The 14,479-nt window shown below is 38.0% G+C and overlaps 1 protein-coding gene across 10 annotated transcripts in view; it reads right to left on the reverse strand.

Annotated features, from left to right (window-relative positions):
• The window catches only part of Scn3a (sodium voltage-gated channel alpha subunit 3), a 110,880-nt gene that overhangs the window by 7,154 nt on the left and 89,247 nt on the right, over window positions 1-14,479 (reverse strand). For all 10 annotated transcript variants that reach the window (XM_031370463.1, XM_031370470.1, XM_031370469.1 and 7 more), the window contains 5 exons: window positions 8,131-8,253; window positions 4,456-4,728; window positions 3,536-3,589; window positions 2,544-2,681; window positions 1,379-1,483 (listed from right to left, as the gene is read on the reverse strand). In XM_031370463.1, the coding sequence (XP_031226323.1) occupies window positions 1,379-1,483; window positions 2,544-2,681; window positions 3,536-3,589; window positions 4,456-4,728; window positions 8,131-8,253 (693 nt within the window). The remainder of the gene's footprint in view (window positions 1-1,378; window positions 1,484-2,543; window positions 2,682-3,535; window positions 3,590-4,455; window positions 4,729-8,130; window positions 8,254-14,479) is intronic.

Here is a 14,479-nt window from a genome sequence, read left to right on the forward strand (position 1 = left end):
CTGAGAAATCCTTATATAATTAATACCCATTTCAGAAAACATATGCTTTTAGAGTCCTGTGTAAACACAAATGTTTCATGTGGTTTTATTAGATAATTAAAATAATCTATAATAAAGACACAAAATCCCATGGCTTATGAAAAATCCAAGGTCATACATCGGCCATGTTTCCAGATATCAGTGACCTTTGGTGAAGCAGTTTCATCCATTCCTCTCTGTGTGAGGTACCTTCCCATCTTTTCTCCCTACCTTACATCTCCCAGGTTCAATTACTTTTAAATATATAGTAAAGTGAAATCACCGATAGGGTTCATGACCCTTTTGGTTATGAACCAAAACCTTTTGGTTTTACTGATCACAGGTTTTGTGAGTGTGGGGGGGGTACAGTTATGTTATGGGCCTCCGCTTCCTAACTATTTTCCCTATCTGAGAAGGTAGGTGAGTTAGGGTACAGTTCTGTGAACGTGATCCACCATCATCATGCTGTTCCACATCAGAAAGCATCATAGACTATGCATTTGAGTGATGTTCATTCTCTTTCAGTGAAACAAAATTCTTGAGCCAGTTTTCCTTTCTAAGAAAGCTGGGAATATTTTCTAGAATGAGAACACCCAGAGGGACAAATGGTTTTCTCATATGTAGAACCTAAACTTAATATATATTAAGTTATAGATAATACAAAGAGAAAGAATGTCATGAATCTAGATAGATAGGGGAGCATGGGAAAGAGAAAGGATGTAAGGGATGAGCTATGGAGTATGTGTGATATGAGGTGGAGCAGGAGGTTACTATGTACAGGGAGGGAGGCACCTGGACTGAAGGGAACAGATTGCGTAGGAGAGGGCAGAAGCAGACAGAAGTTGTAACAAAGTCTAGTGATAGATATGTATGAAAATGCTATGAAATCTTGTTTACTTTGTATAGTACCATGGAGGGTAATAAAAGAAGGAAAAGCTAAAATGAGCTTTATAACAGGGAAGGGAAAAAGGAAAGGAAGAAGCTAGAATGTGGAGGAAAGACATAGAGATGGAAGGGGCCATCTGGGAGCCTGCATCCACTTAAAAAGGACACATCAATATGATCAGAGGGGCAGCAGCTACACATGTCGGCAGCAGGAGGGTGACTCTTGCTTTGGTGCCAGTTCTTGGGAACTCTCGAGTTGGAGGTCTGCACCAACTGTTAAGAATGTCCCAGTATTTTAGAAACTTGACACCTGCCACCAAGCATTGCAGCAGCTGTAGAATCTGCTGCACAATATGGGATTCATGATTAGATCGGTGCAATAGATTGGTGTGGCATCACCCAATATGCTCTGATCCCAATACTAGAACAGAAACGCTGTCTTAGAAGTTTAACGAGTACAAGATAGCTTTCTTACTGCAGGCCGAGGGATGGGCTTCTGAGGTTTTTTGGACCCAAGTTTCTTCATTGCATTGTAGTATTTTTTCTGTTCTTCTGTCATAAAGATGTCTTGACCTCCAAAGTAAACACACAGAATAGCGTGGTTACAATCCCAACCTGCGTTATAACAGTATTTAACTGAAGTATTTCTGAGCCTTTCTTTAGTCTTGTCTCAGTTTTAAATGGATATTATCTTGCTAAATATAGATTTATTTTTCTGTTTTTCCCATTTATGTGAAATGCTGAAGATTTAATATTATGCAAAGCCCATAAGCACATAAAATTCCGATTAGTCCAGCACCCTAATTGGATTATATTATGTTCACAATGAATTTTAAGGTCCTTAAATATATTTTCAGGGAGCCAAATATGTTTTCTTCCTCTCTTGCTGTTTAAAGTTCTATTGCTGTATTTAACCTTTTTAAAAACTATTTTTGTGTACCAAACAATGTGATAAGCATAAGAATTACATAGGTATATAACATGGTATCATGCTCTTTAAGGAGGGCAGGTGGAAAAAATGTGCAGTACTGTGCAAAGGGGGTGAGGATAGAAACTCATGCAAATGAACAGGAGGAAGGAAGGAAAGTCATTGGAAACACAGAAAAAAATTGAGAGAGCCAGGCTTAATCTTAAGGCTTTGATGTACAATAAAGAGTTTGCTAGGCAATGCATGTCAGGAAGAGAAAATATCACTCATAGAGTCCTGAGGAAAGCATTGCGTGGCTGAGTTCAGTAAAGGTCGACTTACACAGGTGCCCTGTGACAATGCTGTTGGTGATGTAGGTGGCTGAGGGAATGACCATGGAAAGGTGTAGAGGATAGAAATGAAGTGTGGGAGAAGATGAGGCTGAGAAATTAGGGAGGGTCACTCCTGCAAGACCCCATACACCATGCTAAGCACTGGATAATCAATTGTCAATGGATGGAGGCAATGGCTATATTGCAGAGTCAGAAACATAGCTGTAACCATGGATGAAAGGAGAGAGGCTGCTGGGCAGGGCCGGTGGATTACTGGCCATGAGTAAGACTGAAAATCATATAAACACAATCTAAGGTATGCCATGACTCCAGTGGTCTGGCTGGCTGTGGGATGGACTGGTGCTTTGAGTAGGGAAGGGTGGGAGGTGAGAAATACTCATCTTCTTCTTCTGCTGGTTGAAATTGTCTATGATGACACCGATGAATAGATTTAGGGTGAAGAACGACCCAAAGATGATGAAGATGACAAAGTACAGATACATGTACAGGTTTTCTTCATATACAGGCTGCAGTTTGACCTAGACAATAGTGATAATATTACTATCATTAGCAAAGAGAACCCTTGGAGTAAGTAATGCCATGAGTGCTGTTACTTAATATGAACTTATCATGTCTTTAGATACCGCTTTACAAAAATAACTATTGTCTCAAACTATCATGAAATTTGAAACTTTTACTTTCGAAATCTAGTATGGTTTTCCATTGTAGCCTGCCTGACAAATATTCCTCAGCCCAAGTAAACCTGATACAAATTCAGCTAATAGTTTGGGCCTATTATTCTATCTTCCTCCTCTTCCTCCTCCTCCTCCTCCTCCTCCTCATCATCATCATCATCATCATCATCATCATCAACCCAACATTTTTGGCAATATCTTCACTTTGTCTTTGAAGAAGCTGTAATAGCAGACAATCATCTAAGAGAAAGATACAGGATAAGCAGACATGTTTTAGCCAATTCTTTGTATTTCTGAGTTTGAGTTTCCTTGAAGTCTGCTGGCTTGCTTGTCTGTGCTCTAGTGTTCCTGGAAGCTGCTTCATAGACTGGCTGATCATGTTCTCTAAAGAAACAGAAAAGCAAGTGACTCCTTCACACTGAGCTACCTTCTTACTCTGAGTAGTTCTATTTGCAGGGCTAATCTGATGTCTTTTACTCCATGTAATTTGAGAATTTCTCAGAGTAGATGTGTTATCTATTATATATCATACCTACATCAACCAAACTACTGTCCACACTGTGAGCACTCTGCCAGTCCTTCCTACTATATTGGTAAGTACTAGACACAATGTAGATTCTGAGTCTCTCAGTTCAATTCTCACCAGTGTTTCCCATGGAAAATCTAATAGCTGTAAGGAATATCCGAGAACTACTTACATCCCGTGAATCCACAGCTGCATACATAATATCCATCCAGCCTTTGAACGTGGCCTGTATTCAATACATATTAGAATTGCATTTACCAGATATTAATACCACAATATTTTATAAGTACCTTTTCATAAAATACCATGACATTTTCTACACAGGTGTTCAAATATGTTGAATGGTGTGTTACCAAGAACATTCCTACTACTAAGTAACAAAGTTTGTATTTAGAATTTAGGATGTCTTTTCTTTTCTTCTCTTGGGATCTAATCTATTTTTTTCCTATAGTAAAACATAATGGAGACTTCATTAATGAAAATCCCATTTTAATCCTATCTTAAAACTTTCCAATAAGAAGATAAAATCTGTGGTTGAAAGCTATAATTGTATTCAAACACAACTCATTTTTCACTAATAACTGATCAGCAAATATGTTGTCATGATGTTAAAAAATTAAGCATTACATATTTTGATCAGCAAATATACTGTCATGATGTTAAAAAATTATGCATTACATATTTTGAAAAGAATCCCTTGATATTTGCATATCTGCATATATGGCATCACATTATTTTAGATTCTACTATGGACAGTCTCTGGCTAAAAAGTCATACACTTCATTCATTCATATCATATACGATTGATATTTCAATATACACAATTTTTACAGAAAAATAAAAATCAAAACAGTAATTAACAATGTAACAGGAAAAATATAGGAAGAAAAAAGAGATACTGTGAAGATATTAAAAATTGCATTCCTGGGGAAATAAACCAACTGCAATGCCTTCCTAAGAGCCAAATAACTCACTTGAGGGATCATCAACTACCTTTCTACTGTTAAATAAAAATTATTCAGAGGGCACCACATGAGGGGTCTTAGGTAGAGTGCTTTGAAATGTTTTCAAGTTCATACAATAGCCACTTACCACTTGCAGCAATGCCAGGTAGCCAGCCCCAACATTGTCAAAGTTGACTTTCACATTCTTCCAGCGGGCTTGCTTGCCAAGAGCCTGACAGTCACTGAAATTGTTGACTTCACTCATGTCGAACATGTTGCCCGTTGTCATATTAACACAGTGATAGAACTTTCCAGCAAACAGATTCACACCCATGATACTGAAGATCAGCCAGAAGATGAGGCACACCAGTAGCACATTCATGATGGAGGGGATTGCACCAACAAGAGCATTCACAACCACCTGTGGGAGGACAGGAGAGCGATCACTTGGTAAAGTGGAAGCCATTGCAGATGTGCATGCATTCAGCGTGAAGACACATTTGGATAGGGTTAAATCGATATTGCCATAGATTTCTAGCCCTAAATTGTTTCTTCTAGTGTTTTACACTACATATTGATAAGGGTAGATGAACAACAGTACAGCTAAAGGAACCAAATACAACCTCATATAGTAAGATCTTCAAAAATGTACATGGTTTGGGCGGAGTAGTGAGAGTGAAAATATGCATTAAATTGAATAATCATTTGCTGTAACACATATTAAGTCTTGTGAATGTGTGTGAATTATTGACAATCTGAAAAAGGAATTATGCAACCCCTTCACAAATAAAGCATGACAAATGCAGTAAATTTGTATCCTCAAGCCAGGTGTAATTATATGGCTATGAAGGTCAGGATTAAGGGTTTCCAAGTCTTTTGTTTCATACTAGAAAAATCTCAGTCTTTTAGATATAGAATGAATTACCATCGGATTTAACTTCAAATGTATGACTATCAAATAAAATCCCATTATTGTTACTTGGCAATGCCCCACATGTTCTCCTTGAGCCTATGATATTTGTTTTTATAAGGCTGACCTGCTTAGGGAAGAAAAAGACCCATCTCCTGAATCCCTTATCCTGAATCCAGGAAAGAAGATGTGTTTTAAGAACTCAAGGATAGCAAAAGTAACTTTTCTAATACCACTTATTCTAATTCACAGTAGACTACATGGTTAAGTGCTTATAGCCAATGAAACTATTGTTTTATTTAAAAATATGATAAATGATAAATATGATATGTCTATTTTAGAAATAGACAGGAAAAATATAAACCAGCATGAAAATTTGAAATCCAAAATTCTAGTGATTTCCAATATTAATTGAATTTTATTTCCTTTAGAAATTAAGTCATGTTTGTTACACTTATTAGTTTTCTTTTTGGATTAAAATTATGTACCTTTTCCATACCTCTACAATTTTTAAAATCTTCAAATAAATATTGCTAAGTTTAGCTGAAATCTTAAGTATTCCATATGAATTAAAATACTAATCTAGAATATTTTTCAGATTAGAAGAAAATTGTACGTTTTCAGACTTGTTCAATTGATATATTCTCTCTGATACAAGCTATAAATATATCTGTTGGCCAAAGAGGTTCCATGGGAGCCCTCAAACAACCCAGCCTATTGCCAAGACTTTAAGTTGCTCTCAGACTGATGGCAAGGCCCAATTGCTGAGGACGACACCTACACTATGAACATGGAGAAGTCAAACTGGTGCCTACAAAGAGCCATCACACATTTTGTGCTAGTATCTTTGGTACAGGAAGGTACTCTGCAGGATACCAAAAGAAATGTGAACCAACCCAGCTACAAACCCTCTGATAGACAATGATGTTCTGTCTGCAAGTTAAGCAGAAATCTTATGGGGATAACCAACCAAAATCTGATTTGACTTAAGGCCCACTCCCCAAGATGGATCCCACACCTGACAGTGCTCGAGTGACCAAGAACCTGTACCTTTATCCCAGGACCCAGGATAAAGCCAAATCGTACTGTTCTAAACAAACAAACACAAACAAACAAAAATGTATCATGAAAATGACATTCAGCTATACTCTTAGATCAGTGTCTTGCTCAGCCATCATCAGAGAAAACATCTTCCTGAAGTAAATGGGAATAAAAACAGAGATAACTACTTTGAAAATGAAAATTTTGTTTTCTTTAAGGGAGTCTCACTGGGGAAACACACTATCTTTAGGGTAGGCTGCATACTCAGCAGTCAATGGTCAATGCAAAACAAAGTGCCATCTTTGGAGGCTCCTTGTCTCACAATGCCATGTCAGGGATTTCCTTTCGTTAAGCTTTATTTTTATTTGAACATACACTAGTATATATATATATATATATATATATATATATATATATATATATACACACATATATATACATATATGTATTATATATACATATATACATGTATATGTATTATATATGTATTTATGTGTATATATGTATATATGTGTATATGTGTGTATATATATATATATATTGCATAATGATATATATGTTCTCTTGCTTTGACTCCACAGGTCATTTGCATCTCTATTATGGCTTCCTGTTTAGTGTTTTTATGGATTTCTAAGTGTAGCAATGAGTGGGTCTCTGCATCTACATCTGTTTCTTGAGCTTTTCCTCCTCTTGTTTGTTTTACCCTATTTCAATGCTTTAGGTTTTTTTTTTTCTATCTTATTTTATTATTGTCCCTTAGAAGCCTGTTTGTTTTCCAGTGAGAGACAGAAAAGGGGTGGATCCAGATGGGAGGGAAGGTGGGGAGGAACTGAGAGGAGCAGAGGGAGGGGAAACTGTAATCAGGATACAGTATATGAGAAAAATGATCTTATCTTTGATTTAAAAAGATAAACTTAAACCATCATTATGAAGTCATGAAGCATGGCGTAGGATCAGATGATGTCAGCATTGAAAGAAGATTGTTATTTTCAACAGATTTATATGAATTTGTTAACATAGGCAATCAAATAGAATTTGCACCGGGCAAGCCAAGCGTGTCTCTCTGCTCAGTGCTGCAGGAGCAGCTGGAGGGTGGTTTCATTTTCCACGGTGAGTAAATTCTGCAGTCAAGGCTGAAGGGGTTTATTGCCCCAAACAAACCACCTCCTAATATAAAAACCCCATGGCCTTGAAGAAATTCAATATCCATGTGCATTTGCAAAGCAGATTAAACAAAGCTGGCCTTTTGTGCAAAGCAGTTCTGAAGGCGTGGCAGCGTGCATTTTATATTGCGAGACTAGATACACTTGCTAAGGCAGAGAGCAGGGGAGGACAAGGCTGGGGCTGTGGAGAAAGCAAACCTCACTCAGAACGGTGCTTAAAAGATCCATGAAGTGACCTCAGGCTTGTTAGAAATATGTAGCAAATTATCCTAGCAACTCACTTTGGATGTAAGGGATGTACTGGTTCTGCTGAGTTCTATGATTTATATCAAGTCAAGAAATAAAGCATTCTGAAATCACTTTGCCTTTAAAAATAACCTCATACTGTTCGAGGACCTCAAACATATCTACTGAAGGCCTTGGTAGAATGAGTGCTGTCATCAGGCACTATGAAGTACCCAAACAATAAAAATAATAGCACATGGAGGGTGTGTGTGTGTGTGTGTGTGTGTGTGTGTGTGTGTGTATGTAGCTCTGTCTCAATCCTTGAGTGTGTATTTAAATAAACTGCAATTTCCAGAAGGCTTTCTGCTCTCTTTGACTTTAGCCCTGAATTATCTAACTTCGTGAAGGGACTACCACAGCTCTGAGTCACTAGCGGCACGTGACTCTGACTTGAGTTTTAGAAAGCATCATTGAGTCTTCTTACCCTCATGCCTTCAAAGCGGGATAAGGCTCGGAGCGGCCTCAGGGCTCTCAGTGTGCGTAGGGATTTGATGGCACCAAGTTCTGAGTAACCAAGAGCATTGGCTACCAAGCTAACCAAAGAAACCTGTAGATGGAAAATAAATGGTTAATCTACTACAAAATAAACTTTTAGATAGAGGCACAGCAAGTACTGGCCACTCTTTTGTGAGGCCCAATAACATGAATATAACCCTTCCATCTTTATCTTCCACACAGTTGTACCCTCGGATGTGTCCTTTCCCTACCTGTAGAATGTGTTAGATGATCATACTGACACTTACAGGGATGTCATGCCACAGAACTCTTGCAAAACGTATGTATATTTTTTACCACAAGTAACTCAGGGCTTAATTCAAAATCCCAATCCCACATACACCTTTGCTTAACACTTCCAAGATAAAATTTAGGATGCTCTCTTGAACTTTATGATATTAAGGTTGCGAATCCTAGAGATATTTGCCAGGTACCAGAGTTGGTCCGCTGACTAGGTGTTTAATTTCTCCTTCTGTATCATACAAGCATTTTATTAGCTGGGGTGAAACTGTTCTTAACATACCTAATATGGTCTGGTTAGATATGCATTAGTGGAGCCATTGTCTCCTCACTGAATAATGTGGACTATCACTTATACAATTCAAAATGACAATGCATTGGACTAACAAGAAGATATTTATCTGAAAACATTTTATCTGCAGTGGATTTTTAATAAGAATACAAATGCTTCCTCACAGTAATCATGATCACTCATCTTTCTGATATTTGTAATTATGTCGAATTTTAGTTAAACATATACAACGTTAAGTAACACATATCTTTTGGGGGTCGGGGGAACTACTTTGTTTTGATTTTCTTTCACTATACATTGATGCTACAGGTAGGAGTCTGAAGAAATCTGAACTGTTCCTGTCTCCTATGCATTGGCAAGGAAGCTGAGCATCACACCAAAGGCAGATATCCCGACCAAAAAAGGTAAAAAGTACAATAAGGGAGGGAAGGAAGGATGGAAAAGAGAAAGAAAAGAGGAGAGAAAGAAAAAAGGTGAAAGATGGGCTGGAGAGATGGCACAGCAGTTCAGAGCCCTGGCTGATCTTCCAAAGGTCCAGGTTCAATTCCCAGCACTCATGTTGTCTGGCTCACAACCGCCTGTAACTTCAGATCCAAGTGTTCCAATGCTCTCTTCTGGCCTTCTGAGGGCACCAGTCACTTGTGTGGTAAACAGACAGACATGCAGCCGAAACACCCATACAAGTGAAACTTAAAACAAAGAAAGAAAGATTACAGGGTGCCTTTAATCCCAGCACTCAGGAGGCAGAGACATGGCAGATCTTTGTGGAGTTCGAGGCCAGCCTAGTCTACAAAGGGAGATACAGGGCAGCGAAGGATGTTACACAGAGAAACCTTGTCTAAGAGAATTAAAAACAAAAAACAAAACAAAACAAAATAAAAAGGAAAGGAAAAGAAAGAACATAATTCACAGCTGGGAAGGGGTAAGGTTGGAGAGGGCTGAAACCCAAATCATCTGATTTCAAATCCTATTTTAACCTTTACATCCACTTGAAAAATGTGTTCCTCCTCAGAGTCAGAGAACACATAAAACGACTCCTGTGACCACGTTCTCATTCTTTGGATGGCTTTAAGAAACATTAATTCCACCAGCAATGAAGTAGTGTTCCTCTATCTCCACAACCTCTCCAGCATCTGCTATCACCTGAGTTTTTTATCTTAGCCAATCTGACTGGTGTGAGGTGGAATCTCAGAGTTGTTTTTGATTTGCATTTCCCCGATGACTAAGGATGTTGAACATTTCTTTAGGTGCTTCTCAGCCTTTGGTATTCATCAGTTGATAATTCTTTGTTTAGCTCTGTACCCCATTTTTAATGGGGGTTATTTGGTTCTCTGGAGTCTAACTTCTTGAGTTCTTTGTAGAGGACTGCAAAATCAATCATCAATGGGAGGAGAGGTCCTTGGTCCTGTGAAGGTTCTGTGCCTCAGTGTAGGGGAATGCCAGGGCCAATAAGTGGGAGAGGGTAGGGTGGCAAGCATGGGAAGCGGGGGGCCAACAGGGGTTTGTTCTTGTTGTTTTTGTTTGTTTGTTTGTTCCTGGGAGGGGAAACTGGGAAAAGAAAAATCATATGACATGTAAATAAAGAAAATATCTAATAAAAAAAGAAACATTAATTCATTATACTAAGGGCAGGAGAGCTTAATTTTCTGTGTAAAAAGCAGTTGGGGGACTAAGGAAAAGTCTCCCTGTGACACTCTGGGTCAAGATGGTGTCACTGATCAACTCAAGCAAACGAGGCATCGATAGTGAGACAGGGACTTTAAAAGCAAACGTAGCCCCATGTCCCTTTCTGGACTGATGAAGCATTAACTCACACATAAAGTCTAACAGAGTAAGCTACATGAATGCTAAATTAAATCAATGAAAAAATAATTTATGAAGTTCTTTATTTGTGTCTTGGGCTTCCTGCTACAGAGGGCTAGGGAGATTGGCATGGCTATTAGTGTACATGAGTTCTACGTTCTGGGCTCCTTATCTCAGGAGACATTAACAAATGGTTATTTTTTTTCTGGAATCATCTAAAGATGCCTACTTCTTGTTCTTGTGTTCCTCTTCTTCCTCCTCTTCCTTCTCCTTCCTCCCTTCATCTCCTCTTCTACCTCCTTCTCCTCCTGCACCTCTTCCTCCTCTTCTTCCTTTTCTTCCCTGTGTAGCCCTGGCTGTCCTGGAACTCCCTCTGTAGACCAGGCTGGCCTCAAACTTATGTAACCACCTGCCTCTGTCTTGTGAGTGCTGGCATTAAAGGCATGCAGCACCACCACCGGATAATCTGAAGATTTCTTATCCTCTCAACCAAGCCCTTTATTGAGGGCTTTAAATAGAAGTGGCTGCTCATGTCTCATGACCATAAAGGATATCAGCTCATACTTTCAAAGGGAAGGAATAGCCTTTTTTCTCATATGTAGACCCAGTAGGTACTGGAGCATAGGAATTCTTGGCTTTAAAGGCTCGGTGCATGCATTACTAGCATTTATTCGCCCAGATCTGGAATGGCAATATTGCTTGAGAAGCTGTTAGTAAAACTGAGCTTCTAATGGAAGTTATAGTTCAGAGGACAAAATATCATAACTGCACTGAGACACAATGAGAGCTGTGAAACATTACTTTTCATATATATGTATATACATATATATGTATACACATACATATATCTATGTGTGTATATTTATATATACTTCATATGTATTTAATTTCATATATATAAATATCTTATGAACATGCACATACATACATACATACATACATACATACATACATACATTCATACATATACTCATATATGCTCTGGGTGTGTATGTGTGGTGTCTAGACCAGAGATTAGCATCTAGTGCTTTCTCAATCACTCTCTCTCTTACTTATTGAGACAGGGTCTCACACTGAAGTTGAAGCTTACTGCTTCAGCTATGTTGACCACTCAGTGAGTTTCAGGAATCTCTGGTCTCCACCTCTCCAGCATCAGGCTTATGGGTGCAAGTAACTACACTGGGCTTTTTGCATGAGTGTTGGAGTTCAGAACACAGTTCTTCCTGCTGTGGCAAACAGCTCTCTGCTCAAGCCAGTTCTTTAGCCCCTTATTTCTATAATATGAAAGTTTCAGTCAGGGCAGATCATCAAAAATTGGCTGACTTTGTGGGGATTTGTAATAAATTTGATTTATTTAGGAAAATAAAGGGGATTTTTAAAATTTTGGGGGAAGAGTTGGTTATAGGTTTGTTTAATCAAGCAATTTAAAATTATTTTTTCAAACAAATATCTCTAAGATTTTTACTATTTTAATAATTCATACCTGTGTGCTTTACATTTGACTTAACTTAAAGCAGGTTCCCTATATAGCAGTGAGGTAACAATGTTCTAGAATGATGACCCAGGCCCAACCAGGTCTGATTCTTAGTGGGTAGACAGGAGAACTGTTAGAAGGTAAACACAAGCCTATACACAACATTCTTTAGAAACCTTATAATGCAGGCTGCAAGACAGAAAGTGCAATCTTCCAATGCCTCTGCATCTGCATCAACTCCTGCCTTTTGCTTCCTGCCTTAAGTTCCTACCTTGGCATCCCTCATTAGCCAAACAATAACACATGCTGATTCCTTCTGAACTCAGATGCTAACCTATCTTTTGAGTAAATGTTTACTTCTGCTCCCTATTTGGATGAAATTCGCAAAAGAGAAGGAAGGCAAAGGAATACAGAAAATGGAACAGAAGGGAAAATGAACAGAATAATTTTAAAACATGCTAGATCATAGAAAGCCCAGAAATGGTGAGTTTCTCTTCAAAGAAAAAGTGACAGAGAGCCACACGTCATCTACAGGAAGGAGAAAGCAGTTTAATGAACATGCAAAAGGCTCTGGATCTGCAGCCACCAGGCTGCTTGAAAATAGGCTGGAGCCACAAAGAAAAGTGTTTGCTGAGTACTATTGCTTGCCTTCATCCATTCTGTGGAGGCTCCCTGTGGAGCTGTGACTAAAACTCCAGTCCAGACAGATGTTCATTTCCTCTGGGGAACAGTCTGGAACTGGATATCTGAATTTTCATGTTAAAATGGGTATATATATATATATATATACACACACACACACACATATATATATACACACATACATATATATACACTCACATATATATGTATATATGTGTGTGTATATGTATACATATGTATGTATATACATACATATACACACACATACACATTTATATACACATGTACGTATACATATATGCACATATGCAATTATATATATTTATAACACCAAATTATATCATTTATAATTTGTACAAAATTATAGTTTCATAGTTTATTGTATATATCATATATATATGATGCACACATACATATATATGATATATATTTCCCTTCCTCCTAAAGTATTTTAGGGCCTGCACTCCATTTTTAATGTTGAAAAGTTTAATTTTAATTCTTGTTTTGTCTCTCTTTTCCCCATCCCAAAGTTTAAATGAGTTAATGGAAAGGAAAAGCTTTTTTTTCTCATGGAACTTTTCCCATGCTACTTTGAATAAAAAGGGAAAACTGTCCAACTTTTATGTTTTGCTCAGAAAAATAGCAAATGTAGAAAGATATGCAAGCAGCCCGTGGACCTTGGGATTCGGGTGTATACCTCAGTATGGTTAGGGTCTCCAATCTTGAAGAGGAGAATGTTACAGTAATTTTGGAGGCCATTGAAGATGGACAGCAGGGCTTTGTGAAGCCCATTAAGGGAAAGCTATTAGCTCCTAGTCCAAGGAATGGACTATTTTTCAGGTCCTGGTTGGAGACCAATCATTATCCTCCAAAGACTAGATAGAACATTACATACTACTATCTCTTCCCTTAAGAGTTAAACCAGCAAGGTCTGCAATCACCAGCCTGTGAGATTACATTTCAAGGAAGACTGATTCACGTAAAGTCACACTGAAAACGCGAGAAGAGTTATTATTCCTGTAATAAGACGCTATACTCATCTCCCCCAGAAGCCTTCGCCCCACTCAGCTACTTGAAGAATTTTTTTCAGGCTGATAGGTGGCTCCTCTGTCATGTGGCCTGTCTACTTTTTTGAGTCTCAATTATAAAAAATAGGCATAACTGTCTTTTCTCTTTCCTTTTCTTCCTTTTCCTTTTTTTCAGATGCTGGTCAAAGTCAGGGCATGCTTTCCCTGGCATTTTGGGTGATTTCATTGTTTATGTAAAGGCTTCCCCCATTCCCCTTCTATCATGTGGCAAGTGACATGGCTTTCTCTTGTCCTCTTCGCTATCTCCTTTTTCTAAGAAGGTGGCAGGGCTTACAGTTGTCTGTTATATTCTATTACTCTGAGTCAGCAATAGATTTGTCCTTGAGCACTATTTTGGGTTTGTTTTTATTTTATTTTTTTGTTATTATTAATGAGACTGAAAAAGGTTCCTCAATTTGTCCTGTGACAATTAGAATAAATAAAAATAATAATGATTTTTAAAAGCTAGCTGAGTTCTTACCAAAGATTGATGGAACTATAGAATCTTATAGCCGAATTAGAGCAAAAGAACAAATAACCACCTGAGACCATCTAGAAGCCTAGAAACTCACTGTTCTTTGCTTCATTATAATAAATTCTTCATGTCATTAGCCATACAAAATTATCTACTCACTTCACTCCTATTATGCTATCAGAAAATATATAAGGGCAGAAAAAATATACACTTGTTTGGTGTAGTGTTTTTTCCTCTGGGTACAACATAGCAGCGCAGGACTTCGCCCCTGGTAACCATGGCAAT

The sequence above is a fragment of the Mastomys coucha genome, unplaced genomic scaffold (assembly GCF_008632895.1).
Source record: "Mastomys coucha isolate ucsf_1 unplaced genomic scaffold, UCSF_Mcou_1 pScaffold15, whole genome shotgun sequence".
Taxonomy (NCBI): domain Eukaryota; kingdom Metazoa; phylum Chordata; class Mammalia; order Rodentia; family Muridae; genus Mastomys; species Mastomys coucha.